Below are 20,532 nucleotides of genomic sequence, written 5' to 3'. Positions count from 1 at the left end.
TTCGTTTCTGTGCGGTTTATGGTTTATAAAGTTGGATAAAGCTCCTTTTATTATCTATATATGTTTAAGTGAAAGGATGTAATGGCGATCACATGAGTTGAATAAGGGCAAATCAATGTATTTGGCAGAAATTTTGTTATATCTAATAAATGAAATCTGGAGGCTTAGGACAGGTTCGAAATAATTTCATGAAAAGATAAATCTGAATCAAGTTGGTGACTAGTTTCAGCTAAATGCATTATAACAAAGCGTCTTATTTCTTTGTTCCATCCATTGGTCAACAACTATAACTATCAATTATCTCCAAATGCCCACACACCATTGCGTTCTTTGAAATATTTACTGTTTCATTCATTAGAATCGCTACTGCTTTATCAAGTTTATTATTTAGCAAATTCTAATTTGCCTTCCCTCTGAAATATGATTACACATTTTTAAAGCTAATCTAATTCGGTAAACTTTAATCTTTCGAAATTCCGTTTTGGGTTTCTGTTATGTCTGTGGCCGAGTGGATGACTTGTTGATGTGTGACTTGATGAGACCGCCAAACAGGGAGAGCGAATTATCGACTGGAACAGTGACACGAAACCGTACGAGCAGACTAGAGTGCTAACCGATCCTGCGATCTGCCTAGCCCAACCAGTTAAGCCCAAAACACCAATAACAGCCTCAGTAGTATGAATCATCATTTACAAACATACTGGGTTTTTATACAAACCAAAGTAATCAATAACTGAGTATAACTCAAGAATCGTATGATAATAAATCAAAGATCAAAATAAAGCTAATGATAAGAGAAACACGAATATGAATAGTTTAGTTACGTAACAATTGTACAATAGGAAATAGGCATAATACATTGGTCGATAAATAGACGTAAAAGTTAACATTCATAATTCACCGGGGGATATAACAGTTTCTTTCCAATTTCAAATCTCACTTCTTCCTTATTCATCATTTTATGCATTATGTTCTACTACATTGAGTTCAGTTGTTGCTTCTTTTTTATTTTCATTGACTGTTTTTGTACATTATACTATGAACTACTGTCTAAAACTCAGTAATATAACCTAGTCAATCATTTTCTAACGTGCAACAAAACACCTCTTGGTTGCAGTGTAAGGTTTATAGGAATACGTCCTGATTTCTGATGGGTAATCTATCTTACAATTGTAATTGTGGCTATTCCCTGTTCATGGTAATTTATGCTAACTTATCTTAATCGTTTTGTTGGCTTTCATTTTGCTATCTCACAGATTGTTATTCTATGCCACTAACAATTACATATTGTTACTTGATTAGTCTTACGATAAAGTAGATTATTCTTATATACTTACTGAAATATGTGGTACTCCGTTCATCTTGTTACACTAGTTTAGAAATATAAGAGATATCTCATGAATCCAGGTTTGTAAAGGCAATCGTTTAAGGAGTATGGCAAGTGAGCTAGAATTTTTTTTATTGCTACATAGATAACACTTTATAGCTACAAAAAACGGGGATAGAAAATACATCTTATCAAAAATGTTAAAAGGAAATCACCAAGCCGTCAGTTATACGAAGTAAAAGTGAGATATAGAAATCGAATTTGCGAAAATACCAAAAGAAGTAATAAAAATATATGTTCATTTTAAAACAAGAAAACTAAGTCAGGTTGAGTATTTTGTGAAATTTGGCTGGGTATTTGTAATGGTTATAAAGTAATTTGCTTGGATGAAACTATCGAATCTGAAATAAAACGTACTCCTAGCTTACTGGATAGGAAGTGATTATTCATCAAAACTCTTCAAGAAACAGATTTATTCGACTGAAAATAATGTGGAATCATTTTGAATGTAAAAAAATATCATTGTTCTTAAAACTATATTTCAAATGTAAGAGAACCAACACAAGTGTGGTGAAATATGAGAGATAGCTCCTAGAATATTATTCAGTGCAGTAAGTCCATGTTCGTCTTTCTCCTACATTAACGGTAATCTGCCTAGTTCTTTCGAGTCTTTTTAAAATCAACAGTCCAAATAATCTTGATGCACCAGTTATCGCGAACATGCAACAAGTCAAACTAATCATAATATTCTTGAATGTCCTTAATAATAGTTGACTGGAGGATAAAAAATGGCAATAAGAGGCTCAATCATGGCACACTTAGATGGTTCTAGTGACTTATGTTCGAAAGTCATACATAAAATACCATTAGAACTGCTTTGTCCTTTAACGTTTTATTTGTTACATAGAACTGAATTCACAGGAATACGCTAAAGTAAACCTAACTTCTGTATTGAGACAATGTTTGCAAAAACAATTATTTTCCCTGAATTTCTTCTAAATTTCAAAATTATGCCTGTCACTATGTTTCATTATCGTCTCAGTCTTATTTTTACGTTCTCCCTAACAATTTGTCAATCTAATTTCCATGTCATTCAGTTTATGAAAAAGTCACTATTTTTACAAATAGCACTCAAGATTTGTATGTGAGTGAGTTTAGGTCGCAATACAGAGGAGTCCCATACGAAGACAAAACGGCAATTCAGTGGTTTCAGGTTTTTAATAGTGGTCTAACATTGATCCATTCATGTTCTCAATCAAAACTTAAAACAACTTCTCATTAAAGGTTTCGAATTTATGAGAGTAAATAATCGCATTAAAATCATATTTGGAAATCATTTTATTTCCAAAATAAAATGAATGAACTTCACCCTGTAGTTCGGATGCACCATGAAATATCATCAATAATACATTAAAATTTTAATCTTAGACAGGGACAACTCTTTAACTTTGGTCATGTTATCATACAGTCATAAAGATTAGTAAACGTAATCACAGAGTTCACGAATTAAAATTATATTTTAGTGGCCCGGGATCTAACTTTATTAGATCATATGAATGTTATTTGAAGATATGTATCGTTAATCCCTCGTATATATCATCGACCTAATCCACGTTGGCGTATAACGATATTTAATAAGTCAAATACCAGAATGCATTTTTGAACACGTATATTTTGTACACTAATTGATTTGAACAGACCATCACAGGAACGAAAAGAGGAAAGCCAAAAAGAAATGAGCCGAGACGAAACCGCTCTTCTTACAAGAAAGCCTTGTGAACCCAACTCCCATTTTATCAAGCTTTAATCAATATTTATCGTCATACAAAAATAAGTGATAGACATGTGATGAATAAAATAAGAGGTTTACACACATACGCTCATGTAATGACAGTCAAGGTTTGTTAGGTGAATAATTAACAAGGTCAAAATGTGCCTCAAGAAGAATAGATAAATCGGCCAGTTCAGAAGCTAGAATGAGGTGTATGGGATTGACATAAAACCGATACTACAATATGTATTCCAGAGGCTATAGCAACTCATCCATTTAACTCTGAACTCTAAGACCTAACGCCTTCGAAGCAACTACTCATTCTATTATGTCTAAATCCTTCAGTTATATTTTGGTTTAAATTTGTTCAGTAAACAGTTGTTATTGTTTTCTTCCAACTTTTTATAACTAATATTAGGTTATTATTTCATAGCATCACAACCTGCAGTTTCGCTTCATTTATTGAAGCAAATAATTATCTCACTACTAGTCTACGAGTTAGTTTCATATCTTGAATTCTTTTCGTAACATCTTTTTCTTAGTTTTCCTTGAAGTATCTGAATCCTTTTTATCATAATCTCTTTTCTATTTCACCATAAACTAACATACTGAATAGACAGAAATTTAGTTTCATGGAAGATGGAATTTTTGACTGGGAATGTTTTCATATTTCATTATCATCATCATCATCATCATCATCATCATCATCATCATCATCATCATCATCATCATCATCATCATCATCATCATCATCATCATCATCATCATCATCATCATCATCATCATCATCATCTTCTTCTTCTTCTTCTTCTTCTTCTTCTTCAGTAAACAATATTCACCGAGAATCAAATGTTTAATTATTACGTATTCTGTAACTTTGTTTATAGTATTAACAAATCACCTTAAAGATTTATAATAATTGGTTAAAATATATTATGTTTTCATAATAAAATAACTTTTTAGATCTTTGAAATTATTGTTATTGTTTACACAGGTTATGTCAAAGCAAGAAAATAAAAGATTCGTACAGTATGGAATACTTATTATAAGTTCATTAGTGATAATATCAGGATGTTCATTCATTATCTATTTTGTCTTAAGTAAAACTGGAGGTGAGATATACTTTAAAAACAACTTTTGCTACATAAACATTTTGATCATTTCACTGTACATAATGAAATTCAATATATATCTCGGATGAGATCATTTAGAATATTAGTGTATATAATCACATGTGTTATTAATAATTTTAAACGTATTAATTATGTCAATAGTAGAACTCAATCACAAATTATATACCATTTCTTCGAATCACTACAAAGTTATCCTAGTGTTATTTATGCTTGTATAAGAAAAATAAGGCAACACCTTTAACCCTATGGCATATTTGAACATGTATTTATGATTATTATGTATATAGTCAGTGATTACAACATTCTCTTTGAAATCTAACAACATACTAAAAATGCTAGACAATGCCGTTGAAGCTATGTGTAAACCTTCATAGTTGACTAGAATATTATTTTTGCTCCCATGATACTGTATAAAGAAATAATAAAAATTCATAAACAGATAAGAAATTTACATGGAACATTTTCAAATCTGTTACGTCCTTGATCTGTCTACCCACTTTCGTCCCGAGGATAACTTGTCTAATGTCGATTATGAGCTTGAAGCGATAGGCTGACTGGCTTAACCTTGAGGCTAGTATGCGTGAATTCGAAGTGGGGTAGAGAGAAGAAAACTATTCTACCACCTGACTGAATGACAGGCAGGCGCGGGAGGGAGAAAACCAGACAACTGGAACACTACTCGATTTATTCCCAGATCCTATCTGGTACCCGATTTCAGATTAGTGTAAAAGGATGCATAAATAAATCGATGACTAACCCGTCCACAACGTACAACAATAATGTCCAAAACTGGGGAATTAGAGTAGAAAATAGGGTACAAAAGGTTACGTCTAAATTACAATAGCTTTGGAAAAGAAAAGGCTATGGTAGTGAATCATACATCAAACGAAAGCTTATGATCTGTAGGACAGACTACGGGCAAAAGTAAATGTTACTTTTTTATAAGCTCCGAAATTCTATGAAATAAAAATAATAGCTTCCGTAGTTTATCAAGTCTTCTTGTTTCTCTGTTCACATCAAAATCACAGTGATTATTTAACTAACAAATATGGCTAACTAGAAAGTGAACTTGAAATTAAGACATTGACATTGGCCTATTTTAACAGACTGTGAAAGTAAAGAATAATGGTACGTGATACAAAAAAATGATAATAGTCATATTTCAGTAGGATATATATTCAGAATTTCTGGTAGTGTTCATACAGTCTACAAAAAATAATCGCATTCAATCTATCAATACATGATAATATTGCATAAAGACGTACTGTGAAAGAATAAGAAGTTGACTCGGTTCAAAAGAAGAACGCAGTTAACTTCTTATGTGATTCTACAGTCTGAAACATACCAGTTACAATCATTTTTACTCATATACATTACTTAGTATATCAGAAAAACAGAGCCTTTGACTTAACTATAAGCTTGCACTTAGCTTGCTAATTTTCATTGATCTGTAAACAAAGCAAGTTGTTTATACATTTTTCTATAACACTTCAAAGTCCTGTTTATATGTTAGTCATAAAAAAAGAAGAAACTTGAAGTTACATACCATCAAAACAGTAAGATAATCCTAAAATGAAGTCCACCCACTTGCTCAATATAGTCAATAATTTTCACAGTCAAATTTTTTTGTAGAGCCAAAGAATTTGGCAACTTATCTTCCGAACGACACAACCAACTCAACTATCTCAAGTGCTTGTCATGATTTTTACCATTTTGCATGTGGAGAATGGGAAAAACGAAATCCTTTGATTAGTCAGGATGCTAGTTGGACTACTTTTGATGCAATGCAAATGAAGACCAATCATTACTTCTGGAAAATAATTGGTAAATTTTATTGTAATTGTATTATTATGATCAAATGTTGGTTATTTCATGCCAATTAATCATTATGAAGTATTTTCTAAAATTCAAATAATTTGACACTAACTACTTTATTTACAGTGATTTCAAATACGAGTTTTCACTTATTACAAATGTAATAAGCAGTAATATGAATGAACCCTTATTAACTCTGTATGAGTAGCCATGTCCTATATGAGAATATCAGTGATTTTAAATTATCCTCAATCACAATAGATTATTTGAAAGTGAAATATTCAAGAAAATAGTTAGTAGGCTGTTATACAGTAGAAGACAATAATCAGAAGAGGTTTTTTGGAGATTTCAGTATTTTTCAGTTGAAATCATGAGTCAGTTGAAGCTAGACCACCATAGAAAACCTGGAAGCGTTGGACGGCCGTTTCGTCCTATTATGGGACTCCTCAGACTGGGTTCGAATCTCGCGAGAGCGGGTTCGTGGATGCGCACTGCTGAGGAGTAAAACAATAGGACGAAATAGGGGTTGATTCATGTTACTGCTTTTCCATGGTGATCTAGCTTCAATTGACTCATGATTTCAACTATGAAAAAAACAATAGTTTCTTTTGATTTATACAGTTTTTAATCAAATGACACTTCTTTGTTCAATTTACATAATTTTATGTTAATAACGGGTATATTGAAGCTGATGAGTCCTACGAAATAGAAGATTCACATTTACAGAACGCTCGAAAGTTTTACAAATCTTGTGCATTCACTCGTGACTCGAAAACAACCAAATTAGCTTATCAATCATTATTACGTGATCTTTTTGGTGGATGGAAACTAATACCGTCAATTTCAACAGACAGGGAAGTAACTGATCTAACTGATCTATTTCTATCAATAATAAGTCATACTGGCAGTTCACAATTATTTTCACTAAATATTGAGGAGAAAATTTTCGCCATAAATGTAAGTGTTTCTTTCATAAATCTAATGAAATGCTTTTCAAAATTCATTTGCTTGAAATCTGTCAAAATCCCTATTAATGCACTAAAATGTTTAGTGTTAGTCGCTATGGTGTTTTGAGTGGGGTATCGATTGACTTACAGCAAACGAAATTACGATTGATGCTCATTGTTCCACTTACTATTGTTGATTATTGTTACATAATTTGTGTCTATCTGTAAACTTTACAGTAAGATAAATGTGATTACTTAGTGATAATAGGCATTATATTGTAATTCAGCATTTTCGGTTTGTTTGAGATTTTTCAAATCACCATAGTAAAAGTGACAATGAAACAAATAGATAAAAGGGGGTTTTGTGGAGATTTAGTATTTTTCATAGTTTAAAGCATGAGTCAATTGAAGCTAGACCACCATGGAAAACCTGGAAACACTGGACGGCCGTTTCGTCCTATTATGGGACTCCTCAGCAGTGCGCAACCACGAACTCGCTCTCGCGAGCGAGATTCGAACCCAGGACCTACCAGTTACGAGCCACAGCCCTTAGCCGATAGACCACTGAGCCGGCGTCCAACGGTGTTAATGTCTAACTTCAACTGATCCACGAATTATGAGCGACACTTCACCAATTGTCTTCAGTGAGTTGTTATCTCACAACAGACGTGGTTGAACTCCACTGGTCACTGCTTCCCACTAGAACTCCAGGACATGTATCTTGAAGTCAGTCACTAGTGAGCATATGATTATAATCAGAAGGGGATTTGTGGAGATTTCAGTTTCAGTCTGGAAAGGACAGGACGCTTGATGGCCTGTGTTAGTCCTGGCAATGATGGTCTCTCAGCTGATCCAACTCTCTTTTGAAGGAGTAGACGGATGGAGCCTCAACCACGTAATGAGGTAGTGAATTACACTCGTTGATTATTCGATGGGAAAGTCGGTAGTCAGTGTGCTGTCACTCTCCTTGACTCTATGAAGAATGACTGATCTGTCGCTGTGATCAGACCTCGGCTTGTCGACCCTTTTGGTGGGGGTATGATTTCCTTTTACGTCATTTTGGCGTTTTTTTCTTACGACCCGTACCCAATCGCCAACGTTCTTTGGAGTGGTAACCACAGTCGCGTCAGGCGTACTGTGGGATTCCGGAAGGTTCAGGACGAGTTGGGAGATTGGGTCATTTTTCGCGCTGGAAACCGATCGAGCCTTGCGGTTTCGGCTTCCGGAAGTTCCCTTCTGGGTACCATTTTTGATACGAGGGACAGAAGAGACTTTTTTGCGCGAATTTCTGGTTGTGACAGACCTCTTTGGAGGATGTTCTTCCTCCTTTGTAGAGTGTGGGTCGGCATTTTTCGGACTCACTTGGGCCTGCCTTGTATCAATCTGCGTGTCGACAGATTGAGTTCTGACTGATGTATCCCGACCGCGCTTGCCGAGACACTTTTTTGCGGCATTTACTACTGAGATGGCCTCGGTTAACAGGCTATTTGCATCCAAACAGCACTGTTGACATAGCCATACACACCCATTTTTACTGAACCGTTTGAAAGCTGCAGGTGTTAGATTCGTGTAAACTTCGTGGTACCAACCTTTGCACTCCTCACACTGCATGCCGCTATCAACAGGATATCGACATCCTGGGCGGTGGCAAATGCTTTTGCTCCATCTTCCAGTAATTTTAGGATGCGAAAGTGAGTGTTGACTACAATTAGAAAAAAAAAACTATAAATAGTTAGGACCAAAGTACTAACAGACACAATAGAAAAAACAAAGGTACTCTGGAGTACCGACGATAAAACTATTTTGGATACCAAAAATGATACTCTAATAGAATACTTTAACTGAAAGAAATTCAATCAATGTATAGAAACAGTAGTCTTGATACGTTAATAACGATCAAAACAATAGAATTTACTCAACGAGGAAAAATACCACTGTCCTTTTTAAATAGCGCGCTCAGTATATTTCAAAGTTGAAATCACAAATCCCCTTCTGATTATAATCATATGCTCACTAGTGACTGACTTCAAGATACATGTCCTGGAGTTCTAGTGGGAAGCAGTGACCAGTGGAGTTCAACCACGTCTGTTGTGAGATAACAACTCACTGAAGACAATTGGTGAAGTGTCGCTCATAATTCGTGGATCAGTTGAAGTTAGACATTAACACCGTTGGACGCCGGCTCAGTGGTCTATCGGCTAAGGGCTGTGGCTCGTAACTGGTAGGTCCTGGGTTCGAATCTCGCTCGCGAGAGCGAGTTCGTGGATGCGCACTGCTGAGGAGTCCCATAATAGGACGAAACGGCCGTCCAGTGTTTCCAGGTTTTCCATGGTGGTCTAGCTTCAATTGACTCATGCTTTAAACTATGAAAAATACTAAATCTCCACAAATCCCTTTCTAACAATAAGACATCATTAGTTGATCTTTTGTTTTGTTTAGCAAAGTGATGTGATTTTTTGTCAATCATTAGAAAAATAAAATACAGTTATAACAACATTCCAATCTAAACGTTTTCATTAAAATCTGTCTACCTGGGTCGTATGTTTACCATTAAAATATACTTTATAATGTCACATGAAATTCTTTCGCAATTTAACGTTGTTTAAAATGTTTTACACAATATCAACTAGCTATATTGAACAACGGAGTACTGATACTCCATGATTCATATAGTCACTAACTGCTCACCACTTGTATCTTAGAAAACTCTAATCAATGAAAAATGAAGTATGTTTGGCTACACGGCGTTCCAAATAGATTACAGTTGTTTGGTCATGTCACTGTCAAAAACAAACTGTATTACAATATATTCTCATAGTACAATTTGGTTAGCAAATATAAATAGGTTTCAAAAGAGGGGTTTGTGGAGGTTTATTATGAACATCCATAAGGTTCCATAAGCGATAATCTATTATTCAAGAAAATCTAGGAATTCAGTTTTACGTATAAATACATAAATGGCTTCACTGGAATCCACTGATAGATCAATTTGTTAAATTACATGAAAAATTTATAAGTACACTTAATAATCAATACTAAATCTCCACAAAACCCCTTCTGATAATCAATTGAGAATTAAATGACGTCTAGTACACATCGGAATCAGGGAACTATATCAACATTTTCAACTGTCCTACTTGAGTACTAATGATAAAAATAAGATTAACAGAATTTGTTTTCTTATCATTTGTATTATTCTGTTCATTGATAATTTATTTCTTCCATAATTCCATTCAATTCCATTTTATTATACTACAATGATCAGATTTCACCAGGTCGGATAGGGTTTGATTCTGATTCAACATGGGTAAATTTTACATTTGTTTAAAATTTAGGTATTTCAAAAATAACTTCAGTTCTCTAACTCATAGTTATGTAACTAAGATATCATATCAAACTTTAACATTAACACATTGTTACTTTATTTAACAAAATGATTAAATACTCTTTGTTTTATTAGAATCCATATTTTTTATACTTTATCATGACATCAAGCGTGTGCTCCTCGCTATGAAACTAATTTACGTCATTTTAAGACATTTGTTAAATAGCTTCTTCTATATGAAGGAGACGGGAACGAACTCCGTTGGGAAATGATGGAGGTATACGATAGATCACTTGGAATGATTTCGATTTATCTACAATATGACCACTATCAATTAGATATACCAAGATGTAACTGCGTATTGTTTTTATCTGGCCCTTCTCAAACCATTCTGGTAGATGTTCACTCATTCATTGGTTAAGTTGCCTAGTAGTATGTCCGATATAGCTATCTCCACAGGAGCAGATGAACTTATAAATGCACATTGAGGAGGCCAACTCAGGTAACTTATCCTTCGTTTAAGTAGACATCACTGGTCGACTCGAGAAAGTCAATGCAAGATAGGCTGCGTAGAATGTCCTACTAATTACATCAGTTTCAGTTTCAGTTTGGAAAGGACAGGAGGCTTGATGGTCCGTGTTAGTTTCCCAGCTAGACAACTTGGAGTTCACCATTACTCTTCGTTGACGCCCAACTAGGAAGTCTTTTATCCACATAAATAGATTGCCTTCAATCCCGACATCCCTTAGCTTATATAACAGCCTGTTATGCGGAACTTTGTTGAAAGCTTTGCTGAAATCGATGTAAGCTACGTCTATAGGTAACTTTTGGTCCTTAAGAGCGCACCAGCTTTCGTTAACCTATTTCTTAAATAATAATAGATCAAGTTATTGCTAGTTTTAATACAGATTCTGATAACGAATTGTTACATGCACAATAAACCGAGAAATAAATAAGCACACAAAGTGATATGATATTGTGCATTCTCAACAATATAACATAAATACCATTATAAACAATTCAGGATGACATATTATTTTCAAACTATATTAATATTGTGTCTGATGAAGGTGCATAAATGTTTACACTTACAATATGAAATGACTACCTTTCGATGCAATTATCTGTATCTGTTTCATCTTATTAAAAGTCCCATTTATACCAATGCTACGTTTTCTAATTTTAAAAAATGTTCAGTGTGAACTGTCAGAGTATGAACCTAAATGTCATTGATAAACATGGTAAAATAACTAATTCATTTTCAACTAGAACAATTGATAAATGTTACGTCACAATAGAAAAACCCAAAACTGTTTGTATATTTTCAAGATATTTTTACATCTTGAATAACGATCATACATATTTCATGAATAAATTCTGTTTAATATCAAGGTGCATTTCAACGTTTCATTAACTCAGTTTTATATATGTGCTTCAATATGAGTAAAGGACGTTTTATATCTTATTTAATAGACTTCTATTGATGAATTCGAAGTGATTTACAACAAGATTGCATTTTTAATGGGAGTACCTTATTCTAAGCAATCTGAGATAAAGGACGCTTTCCTAATGATGATCGATCTAAGCAATGTGAGTTTACTTACACAGAAATTCGTCGATATTAAAATCACTAATTGACTCGAGCCAAAAAGACACTGGAAGCCTATAAGCACTAAATGGGCGTCTCGCTCTAACTAGGGATTCCTTAGCAGTGCACATTAACAACCCTCCACTAGAGCATTGAACTCAGGATCATAGGAATTGCGCGCTGGTGTTGACGGCATCCGATGGTGTCAATGTCTAAACTTAGTAAGTCCTTGATCTTGGCAAATCATTCATCCGTTGCTGATGTAGATAACTGCCTTACACCAGACACAGACTGAACATTACCGGTCACATCTTGTCATTAGATCCTCAAGAGTTAAAACTTGAAGCTAGCCAATAGTAAGCATATAGTCCCACATCATGTTAAAACGGCCACTCAATGCTTACAAGTTTTTCAGTAGTAGTCTAGCTAAGATCAGTTTATGATTTCAATATTAAAAATACAACAAAATCAGCAAATACTAAATAAATTTGTGTTTATATTTCCAATATTTGATTCAATTATACTTTTAATAAATTCCAGAAGTATTCATTCAAAAAAGTCTTCTAAGCAAACAACGAGTAGAACGCTTCATTAAAATATCAATAATATCCTGCTTTGTGTGTAGTAATACATGTCCAGATAGTTTACTTTCGTATGCTATCACAAAATAATATAACGTCAAAGAGTTATATAAGTATCGATGGATAACCACAATAGAAATGTCTAAACGACGATATTCGGAACAATTTTCAAATAATCAAAAGTTGTCATATAAATTTATGGAGTTACAAAAAAAACCTTAAGATAAACATTTTAAAAAACACTTTTAGTATTGGGTAGAGAAGCTATAAATAAGTCAAATTATAATTAATTACAAGTAGTAAGTATTCGACCGATGAATTTAAGTTGTTGAAAAAGGAATAGATTTCAAAGGAAATTTACTGTAACCTGGAAGCAATGAACGGTCGTTTCGTTCCATTGTAGGACTCCTCAGGAGTGCACATCCACGATCCCACCTTGCGAGATGCGCACTGCTGAGGAGTCTCACAATAGGACGAAAATGATATCCAGTGCTTCCAGGTTTTTCATGGTGGTCTAGCTTCAATTGACTCCTGATCTCAACTATATAAAATAAATCTGAACTATAATTAAATAATAAACTCTATAAAATAATTCTATTATCTTCTCAAAAAATAAACAACAATGGGAAATCTAACTACCTTAAGATAAAGGAATTTCTCATGGTTTTAGCTATTACAAAAGATTATTAAAGTTTTATAATTGTAAGAGGTTATGTCATGCAGTTTATATTCATCATTGTTCCGTCGAAATAAACAAGTCATTTATTTCATTACTGATTGTTGCTAAGTGGTTAACAAGAATGTTTTGGATTCAACAAAAAAAATTAATCATTGGTCAATCACACTTGATTAGTGTACTAGTTAGTAATGATGGGAGACTAAGAAATCACTATGAACACTAAGAATGTTTTGCTTGGAATTAAACTTCTCATTACTTAATTTCGCAAATCAGTTCTACTGTAACTAGATGGAACATAAATATGTAGCCAGATTTTGTTATGAAACATTTTTGTAATAAAAAAACATACTAATCTTATAAACAATCGATCAGTATGAGCATGTGATTGCATCATATGAAATATTATTTACATTATTATCATGGAAGATAACAAGTGATTGATCACCGGGTGGTGATCAATGTCATGCGTGTCAAGTCCTTCTTAGTGCTGATTGAATGCTATCGATCAAGTTGCAATGTGGCCACTAGTCTAGGTGGCTCGACACTGAGATAAGATGGTGGTTGGAGGTGATCATAGAAGATGTGTTTCAGTAAATTTACTGAAATATAACTAAATAAAAGAGTGATTTAACAGTTGTTATTCCCTAAGTATTAAAAAAAAGAAAAACAAAATTCACCTATATGCATTTTTGTGGAACAGTGACAAGTATTTAGGACTTTCCTTATCTTCCTCCCCCTCCCAGATGTAGTTAAAATTAAGAAATTACAATGGCTTTAATAAATGCTATTTTGTATGATGAATTTTTAGAAGATACCAATTCCAAAAGGAATTCATTTGAGTGAATTAAATGGAATTATTTCAATTGAAGAACTACAATTAATTTGTCCTCAGGTAAGTTTTATTTCATAACTTACCTGAATAGTATCGTTTTTATCGTAATACAGTTTAGCTGAAACTATTGAAAACGTGATTAGCAACTACCTATGAAATAGATACTTCTTTTCACAGTCGACATCATAAACTGACCTTATCTGGAAATCTAGAACATGGTGAACAGCTCTTTTAACTGAAAACTAGCTTCAGCCAACTATGAGCCTTGATGGTAGAGCACAAGTCTTACGGCGTGTGTTTATTCTTTCGACTAATGAACCACTGAATGTGAACTGAACAAATGTCCTATACTAGAAGGAAACAGATTTACAGCACCACCTGATTTTTCCATTGTTATATAACTAAGATTAGTTAGAAATATAATCTACAAAATTTAACTGTCCTCACAAACTTTTTATGCTAAAACATTGTTTAGTTCCAAAACGGTCAGATAATGACCACTGCATTTAATTTTTCAAAACTTTTGAATCATTGCTGCGCCCCTTTTTGTAAATCTCTGTAACACCTTCATTTTGTTTAATTTACTTATACAGATCAATTGGGATTATTTATTTGAAAAATTACTACAAGAAACTGGATATGAAAAATACAAGCAACTATCAATCATTATAGAAAAACGATATCAACTTAAATATCGTTGTGAACAATATGGTGATATAATGAGGAGAGGAGATAAAGGGTAAAATGCACTTCATTTACTTTATACTTACTTATTTACTTATGCCTGTTACCCCTCGTCGAGGAGCATAGGCCGCTCACCAGCATTCTTCATCCAACTCCGTCCTGAGTAATCCTTTCCAGTTTTTCCAGCTGGTATTCATCCTTTTCATATCTGCTTCTATTTCCCGACGTAATGTGTTCTTTGGCCTTCCTCTTTTCCGCTTCCCTTCGGGATTCCAAGGTAGGGCTTGCCTTGTAATGCACATTGGTGATTTCCTTAATGTATGTCATATCCACTTCCAACGTCTTTTCCTAATTTTCTCTTGAGCTGGAAGCTGGTTTGTCCTCTCCCATAAAACGCTGTTGCTGATAGTATCCGGCCAGTGAATGTTGAGTATTTTGCGTAAACAACTGTTTATAAATACTTGTAACTTCTTGACGATGGATGTAGTAGTTCTCCATGTTTCAGCTCCCATTTGCTTTATAGTTAACAACAAATATAAGACTTTAACTTTCAGAATTTTGAAAAGAAATATCAGCATTATCCTGGGTAAATATTTCTGTTCATCAAGTGAAAACTGACAAGTCTAAGCTGAATTTTTTTTATTTAAACGAATGGCATTAAAAACATGGATGTTCTGTTCTAAAACACTATGTTATTACACTTTCTATAGAAAGACGTTTGCTAACATCCATTTAGAGCTTATTGCCTATTATAATAACTGGGTTTCCGTTTACACCGAAGTGACATATCGATATGAAACATGTAGTAAATATTATGTACTAGATACTGTTTATCAATCATTCTGAATATCATTAATTCTCATCTTTCAGGTAAGCGAAATACGAGGCTTTTCAAACTTTAGTTAGGTTAAAACAAACTGGCTACTCTTTGTTCACTTTGAGTAGAACCAATAAAAAGAGTTTGTAAAGTCATCTTAAATTACCATTAAAAGAATGTCAAAGATTTACTTGGATGCTATTTTAGTTGGCCCTGAGAAGCTGGACAGCTCGGTTACGTCAGTACTATCATACCGTACAAAGTTTTCGGGATCGATGCAAACTTACAGAGGGGGTCTTACTATATTTTCACAGTACTGGTTACATTAAAGCTCTTTTTCTTTTAACTTAACGTCTTTCTTCAACAGTACACTTCGTACAATGATTATTATGGAATTTTTGATACAACAAGTGTTACATGCGCTGAAATTCTATACCAATGGAACAAACAGTAACTCAAATTCATGTAAATATAAATTTCATGTATTTATTTGCTTAAATTTGAAATTCAATAAACAAACTATTCAGCTTGTATTAAACAAGTGACGGTTATCTGAATATACACAAATTCAGATATATTTTAACTGGTGCTCCAAATGTTTGATTACATTTTTCGAAACCATATACAGTAGTTAAAATCATGATTTGATGCAAGCAAACTTTCTGACGTTGACAGACATGTTCAGGATGGTGGCTGTAGTTGTATAGCATTACCATGTGAAAAATAAGTACATTTCTAAAGATTTATTCTCCGACAAACAATCGCCAAATTTCAAACAAGATATACATTTCGAATATTTTATATATCCATATCAAAATCAATTACGTAAGTAATGATCAACTGTCAGACAATATTATCTCTCAAGTCACTATCACACACGTTATATTAAAGTTTCATTTAGCTGAACTATTTACCAGAATTAAAGACATCTGAATAATGATCCTCAAAGTTGGAGACAACTTATACAAGGCATTCAAGTAGTCAACATTATTTTATGGTAGCATATTTACTAAGATTTACTATAATACACAACAGTTTTCATGTACACGTACAGATATTTCCAGACGGAAATTCATGAGGATGGGATAAAAAGTTACATTTCTGATGATGTTCATGAATATAACAGTTATCACAGAGATTTCAAATCAGATATTAACTGCACATCACTTGATAAGTATTCTCGTAATAAAAAGACGGTTGTATGTAGATCAGCTCAGAACAAACTTCCTAAAATCATATCGAATGATGTTTTGATAAGCTAAGTGTTGATGAGCTGTATTTGTAGAAATCCACAAAGGAGTGTTGAATTCTGATATTGAAGCACAGGGGTTCGTCACATGAAGAAGGATAAAGTCAAACACTTGATAATCACTGGCCGCTAGTATCAATTAATATACTAATAACCAGTATAAAAACGTTGTCTATCAGCAAAAACCATATAAATAAACAAAGTAGTAGTTACCATTCGAAATAAAACTTCCTATCGCATACTGTCTGTATAATTTAACAGAAGAAATATATACATATGAACAAATTCAGCATGTTAGAAAATCTCATCAACGTAATCCATCATCATTGAACCAATGGAAATTTATTCATCATTGTCATTTTCAGTCATATTGACAGAAATAGAGTGACTTAAAATAGTACGTCTTAATATTCGAAGCAAAGTAATGGACGTAAATAGCTATTTGGTTAAACATTATTTTTCAATATATTCTTGGACAACTTCACGTTGAAGCAAGTATACGAATGGTTGAGTACACAAGTAGTCATGGATACTAGATATGTAAACACTGGATTTGCACGATAGAGTGTCATGTGTTTCATAGGGTATATCAACATGAACTTTATATTTGCCGACATACTGACTGATTCGGTTCTTTCCTTATATAAATTCATTTGATCCTCCCACAACATAACATTATTTCACTTTATTTAAAATAGCTTCACAGCCACATTTTGATGAGCTATGTATAAGTCAGTTGAAAAATGCATTCCCATGGACGCTTGAAAGACACTATATCCGTTCTCATGTAAACGAAACACACAAAACAGAGGTTAGTTCATGTCATATTTTACTTATTTACAATGTTTGTACAGTAGACCCTCTTAGCAATAATATGAAGTCGTCAGATGATGAAATGAGACAATCCAAGTAGGTCCCTAGAAGCAAATTATTCCTCGAATAAGGAATTATTCATATACACAACAAGCTACAATACAACTATCAAATTCGAACGAAACCTACTCATTTCAAGTGGATGACATATCTGAGTTAAATGAAAATCTCATAGGTTACTCTGTTACAAAATTCGGGCAACGTATATAAATGGTGACCTTAATTGATTTCTATGTCATCTTTCTGGATACAGTCTGTGAACTTAATAGATCCTAGTAAAGCAGTTCTAGTAAACTCAATCCAACCACCAATTTTATCAGCTTTTATTGAACGACTAACATTGTAAATCAACACATTTTACTCCAATTAAGTATAAACCAGATTTATTGAACAGCATTTTGTTTCAGACCATTGTAGAATATATGTTTGCAATACGCAAAATCATAACATTTTTCACATTGTTACAGTAGACTTTGGGTTACAGTTCTGAACTTTTTGTTTATTCCAGAAATAATTATCCATCATGTTACAAATTATCATGAAACACGGGCGTACATATAGTCTGTTTTCTGGTCTGTGAACCGGAATGCAGTTATTTGTGATAGTTCGCGGTATAGTTTACCGTAACGAGAACCGTTCACTTCTTGACAATGTACACATGTACACACAGTCTTTTAATTCATGTTAGACTAGTAGAAACACTATAGTGAACAAACAATGTCATACCAGATTGATGGAATACGAACTCAGATATAAGATACATTGATAAAATTGCTATTAAGTTAATAATTTGGATGAATCTGTCATCCATGACAGAGTTTAACTATCCACAAATCGATAAATGGAACCCAATACAGTGATCAACAGTTCAACCCTATGAATGACGTCATACAAATTCGTTCTACTGTCATTAATATGTGAACCCTCAAGTATAAACACTCCATCATTTTACCTATCTAAACGGTTAGACATCATGAATACTCATTTTGGTATAAGTAGTCAGTGTCCCTCGAGGTAGAAACCCAGTTAATTACTGAAAAAATCTTATTTTTCATTCTATACATGAATTATAATGAAGTGAATATTTGTAGACATTATTGTGGTCGAATTTGAATAGCTCCTAAATGATTTTTCAGAAGTATGTATTGAGGTTCTTTGAGTGAGTAATCGAAATGAACATTAATTTACTGGAATATTGTCAGAAACACCTATGTACTCAAGAGGTTACTACGCTTTTGGATTCCAATTACGTAAACATAAACAAATATCTTCGAATAACGCAATTAAGAGCACACTTCACATCAAATGACGTACATTCCGACAAAATGATATTCAGCATCTTAACATAATAAGCGTTTAGCACAAAATATTTTCTATCGGTATCAATAATACACCTGTCCCTCAAAAGTTGTGAAATCATTCTTTCGAATACCAATATACGTTACGAATTACATCAAATGGTCAACATCGTTTCAATATCAACCTAGTTTCTGTCAGTCAATTAACTCAAACCTTCTCTCTCTCAAAATAACAGTTTCGATGAAAAGTCACTGATTATTTTTTAAATGATCTTCAGAATCCCTACGAAGTGTCGTCACTGCTGTGGTCTGTTTTAAGATTTAGGAGTTGCAGTGTGCTTAAAATCAGAAGGCAAAGTGAAGCTGCAACTACAGTTTATTAGCGGATAGCGCAGATCACAAAGCTATAAGCATTTCAAGCGAAATTGAATTGAAGAGACGAATATTTTTATGCGAGCATATACAGAGGCAAACTTATTATCAAATCGCATAAGGGCACAGCAAGGCAAAGCAGAGACTAATATTAGAATTCTAGTACATACCGATAGGTTCTGAGTTGGAATCTCGTGGGGCGGGATCGTGGATGCGCACTGCTGAGGAATCCCACACTAGGACGAAACCGCCGTCCGGTGCTTCCAGGTTTTTCATTGTGGTCTAGCCTCAATTGAATCATGAATCCAACTACAAAATGAACGAATTGTTACTGTTCTAATAACCATTGTCTGTTAAGTAAGTTAATAAAAGGGCTTAACGAAAATTAACAATAATCGAAATTAGTTGTAGGATAGTTGCTATAATACAGTCATTTGCTATGAACGTACAACTAAATTGTTAGGATCGCGCTTAAGATACGCTTATGTTTGGATCTCATAAATCATCTCTTACATTTGTAAATGGTTCATAATTATTTTCAAACATGATATACACTTTCTCAATTCGGTTAATTTTCACTCTATTACAGGTGATCAATATGTTTAACGAAATTAAAGTCACTGTAATTGACTTATTATCAAAAATCGACTGGCTGAATGAGAAAGATAAGGCATTTATGCAAGATAAGATTTCAAAACTGAGCATATTTGCCTTGTACTCCGATCAAAAGACTTCTCAAGAAAAAGAAAATCTTTCCACAGTACTCCAAGTAAGTTAACTACAGTTGTTTTACTATTGAAAAATGAATTATTATTGATACAACTATTTCATATTTTATTGAAAACTGGTTATAATATATGCTATCGTATATACTAGTGTTTTATGAACATTACGCACATTTCCAAACAACTTTGGTTGGACTTCATCATTACTTCTCAGAGGAACTTCTACTTACTGGTATATATTATGCACTTCGGCACCTCAGATATTAAACCATAAATAGTTTAAATATATGGATCGATTTATGGACCAATATTCTGGTTCTCAAAGACTTCACACCAATATAACCATAATTCAACTACTTCAGAGCATGTACAAAATCATCACCTACAATCTCGTAACAGTACAAGGTTGTATGAGTAGCGAGATTTATGTTCACACGAGGATTATGCTTTATCATTGTTGAAAGCGTGAGTCAATTGAAGCTAGACCACCATGGAAAACCTGGAAACACTGGACGG

At 33.6% G+C, this 20,532-nt stretch overlaps 1 protein-coding gene across 1 annotated transcript in view; it reads left to right on the top strand.

The window, feature by feature from the left end:
* Window positions 1-1,434: 1,434 nt before the first annotated feature.
* The window catches only part of Smp_194190 (Nep2 peptidase (M13 family)), a gene marked incomplete at both ends in the record, with an annotated part of 27,449 nt that continues 8,351 nt past the window's right edge, over window positions 1,435-20,532 (top strand). The window contains 7 exons of the mRNA XM_018796101.1: window positions 1,435-1,441; window positions 6,735-7,003; window positions 13,975-14,058; window positions 14,592-14,737; window positions 15,867-15,964; window positions 17,447-17,559; window positions 19,881-20,060. Coding sequence (XP_018650347.1) covers window positions 1,435-1,441; window positions 6,735-7,003; window positions 13,975-14,058; window positions 14,592-14,737; window positions 15,867-15,964; window positions 17,447-17,559; window positions 19,881-20,060 — 897 coding nt within the window. The remainder of the gene's footprint in view (window positions 1,442-6,734; window positions 7,004-13,974; window positions 14,059-14,591; window positions 14,738-15,866; window positions 15,965-17,446; window positions 17,560-19,880; window positions 20,061-20,532) is intronic.

This window comes from Schistosoma mansoni, chromosome 2, assembly GCF_000237925.1.
Source record: "Schistosoma mansoni strain Puerto Rico chromosome 2, complete genome".
In the NCBI taxonomy this organism is placed as follows: Eukaryota; Metazoa; Platyhelminthes; class Trematoda; order Strigeidida; family Schistosomatidae; genus Schistosoma; species Schistosoma mansoni.
Note: the sequence above shows the minus strand (reverse complement) of the source record. Positions and strands in the feature narration are given on the sequence as shown.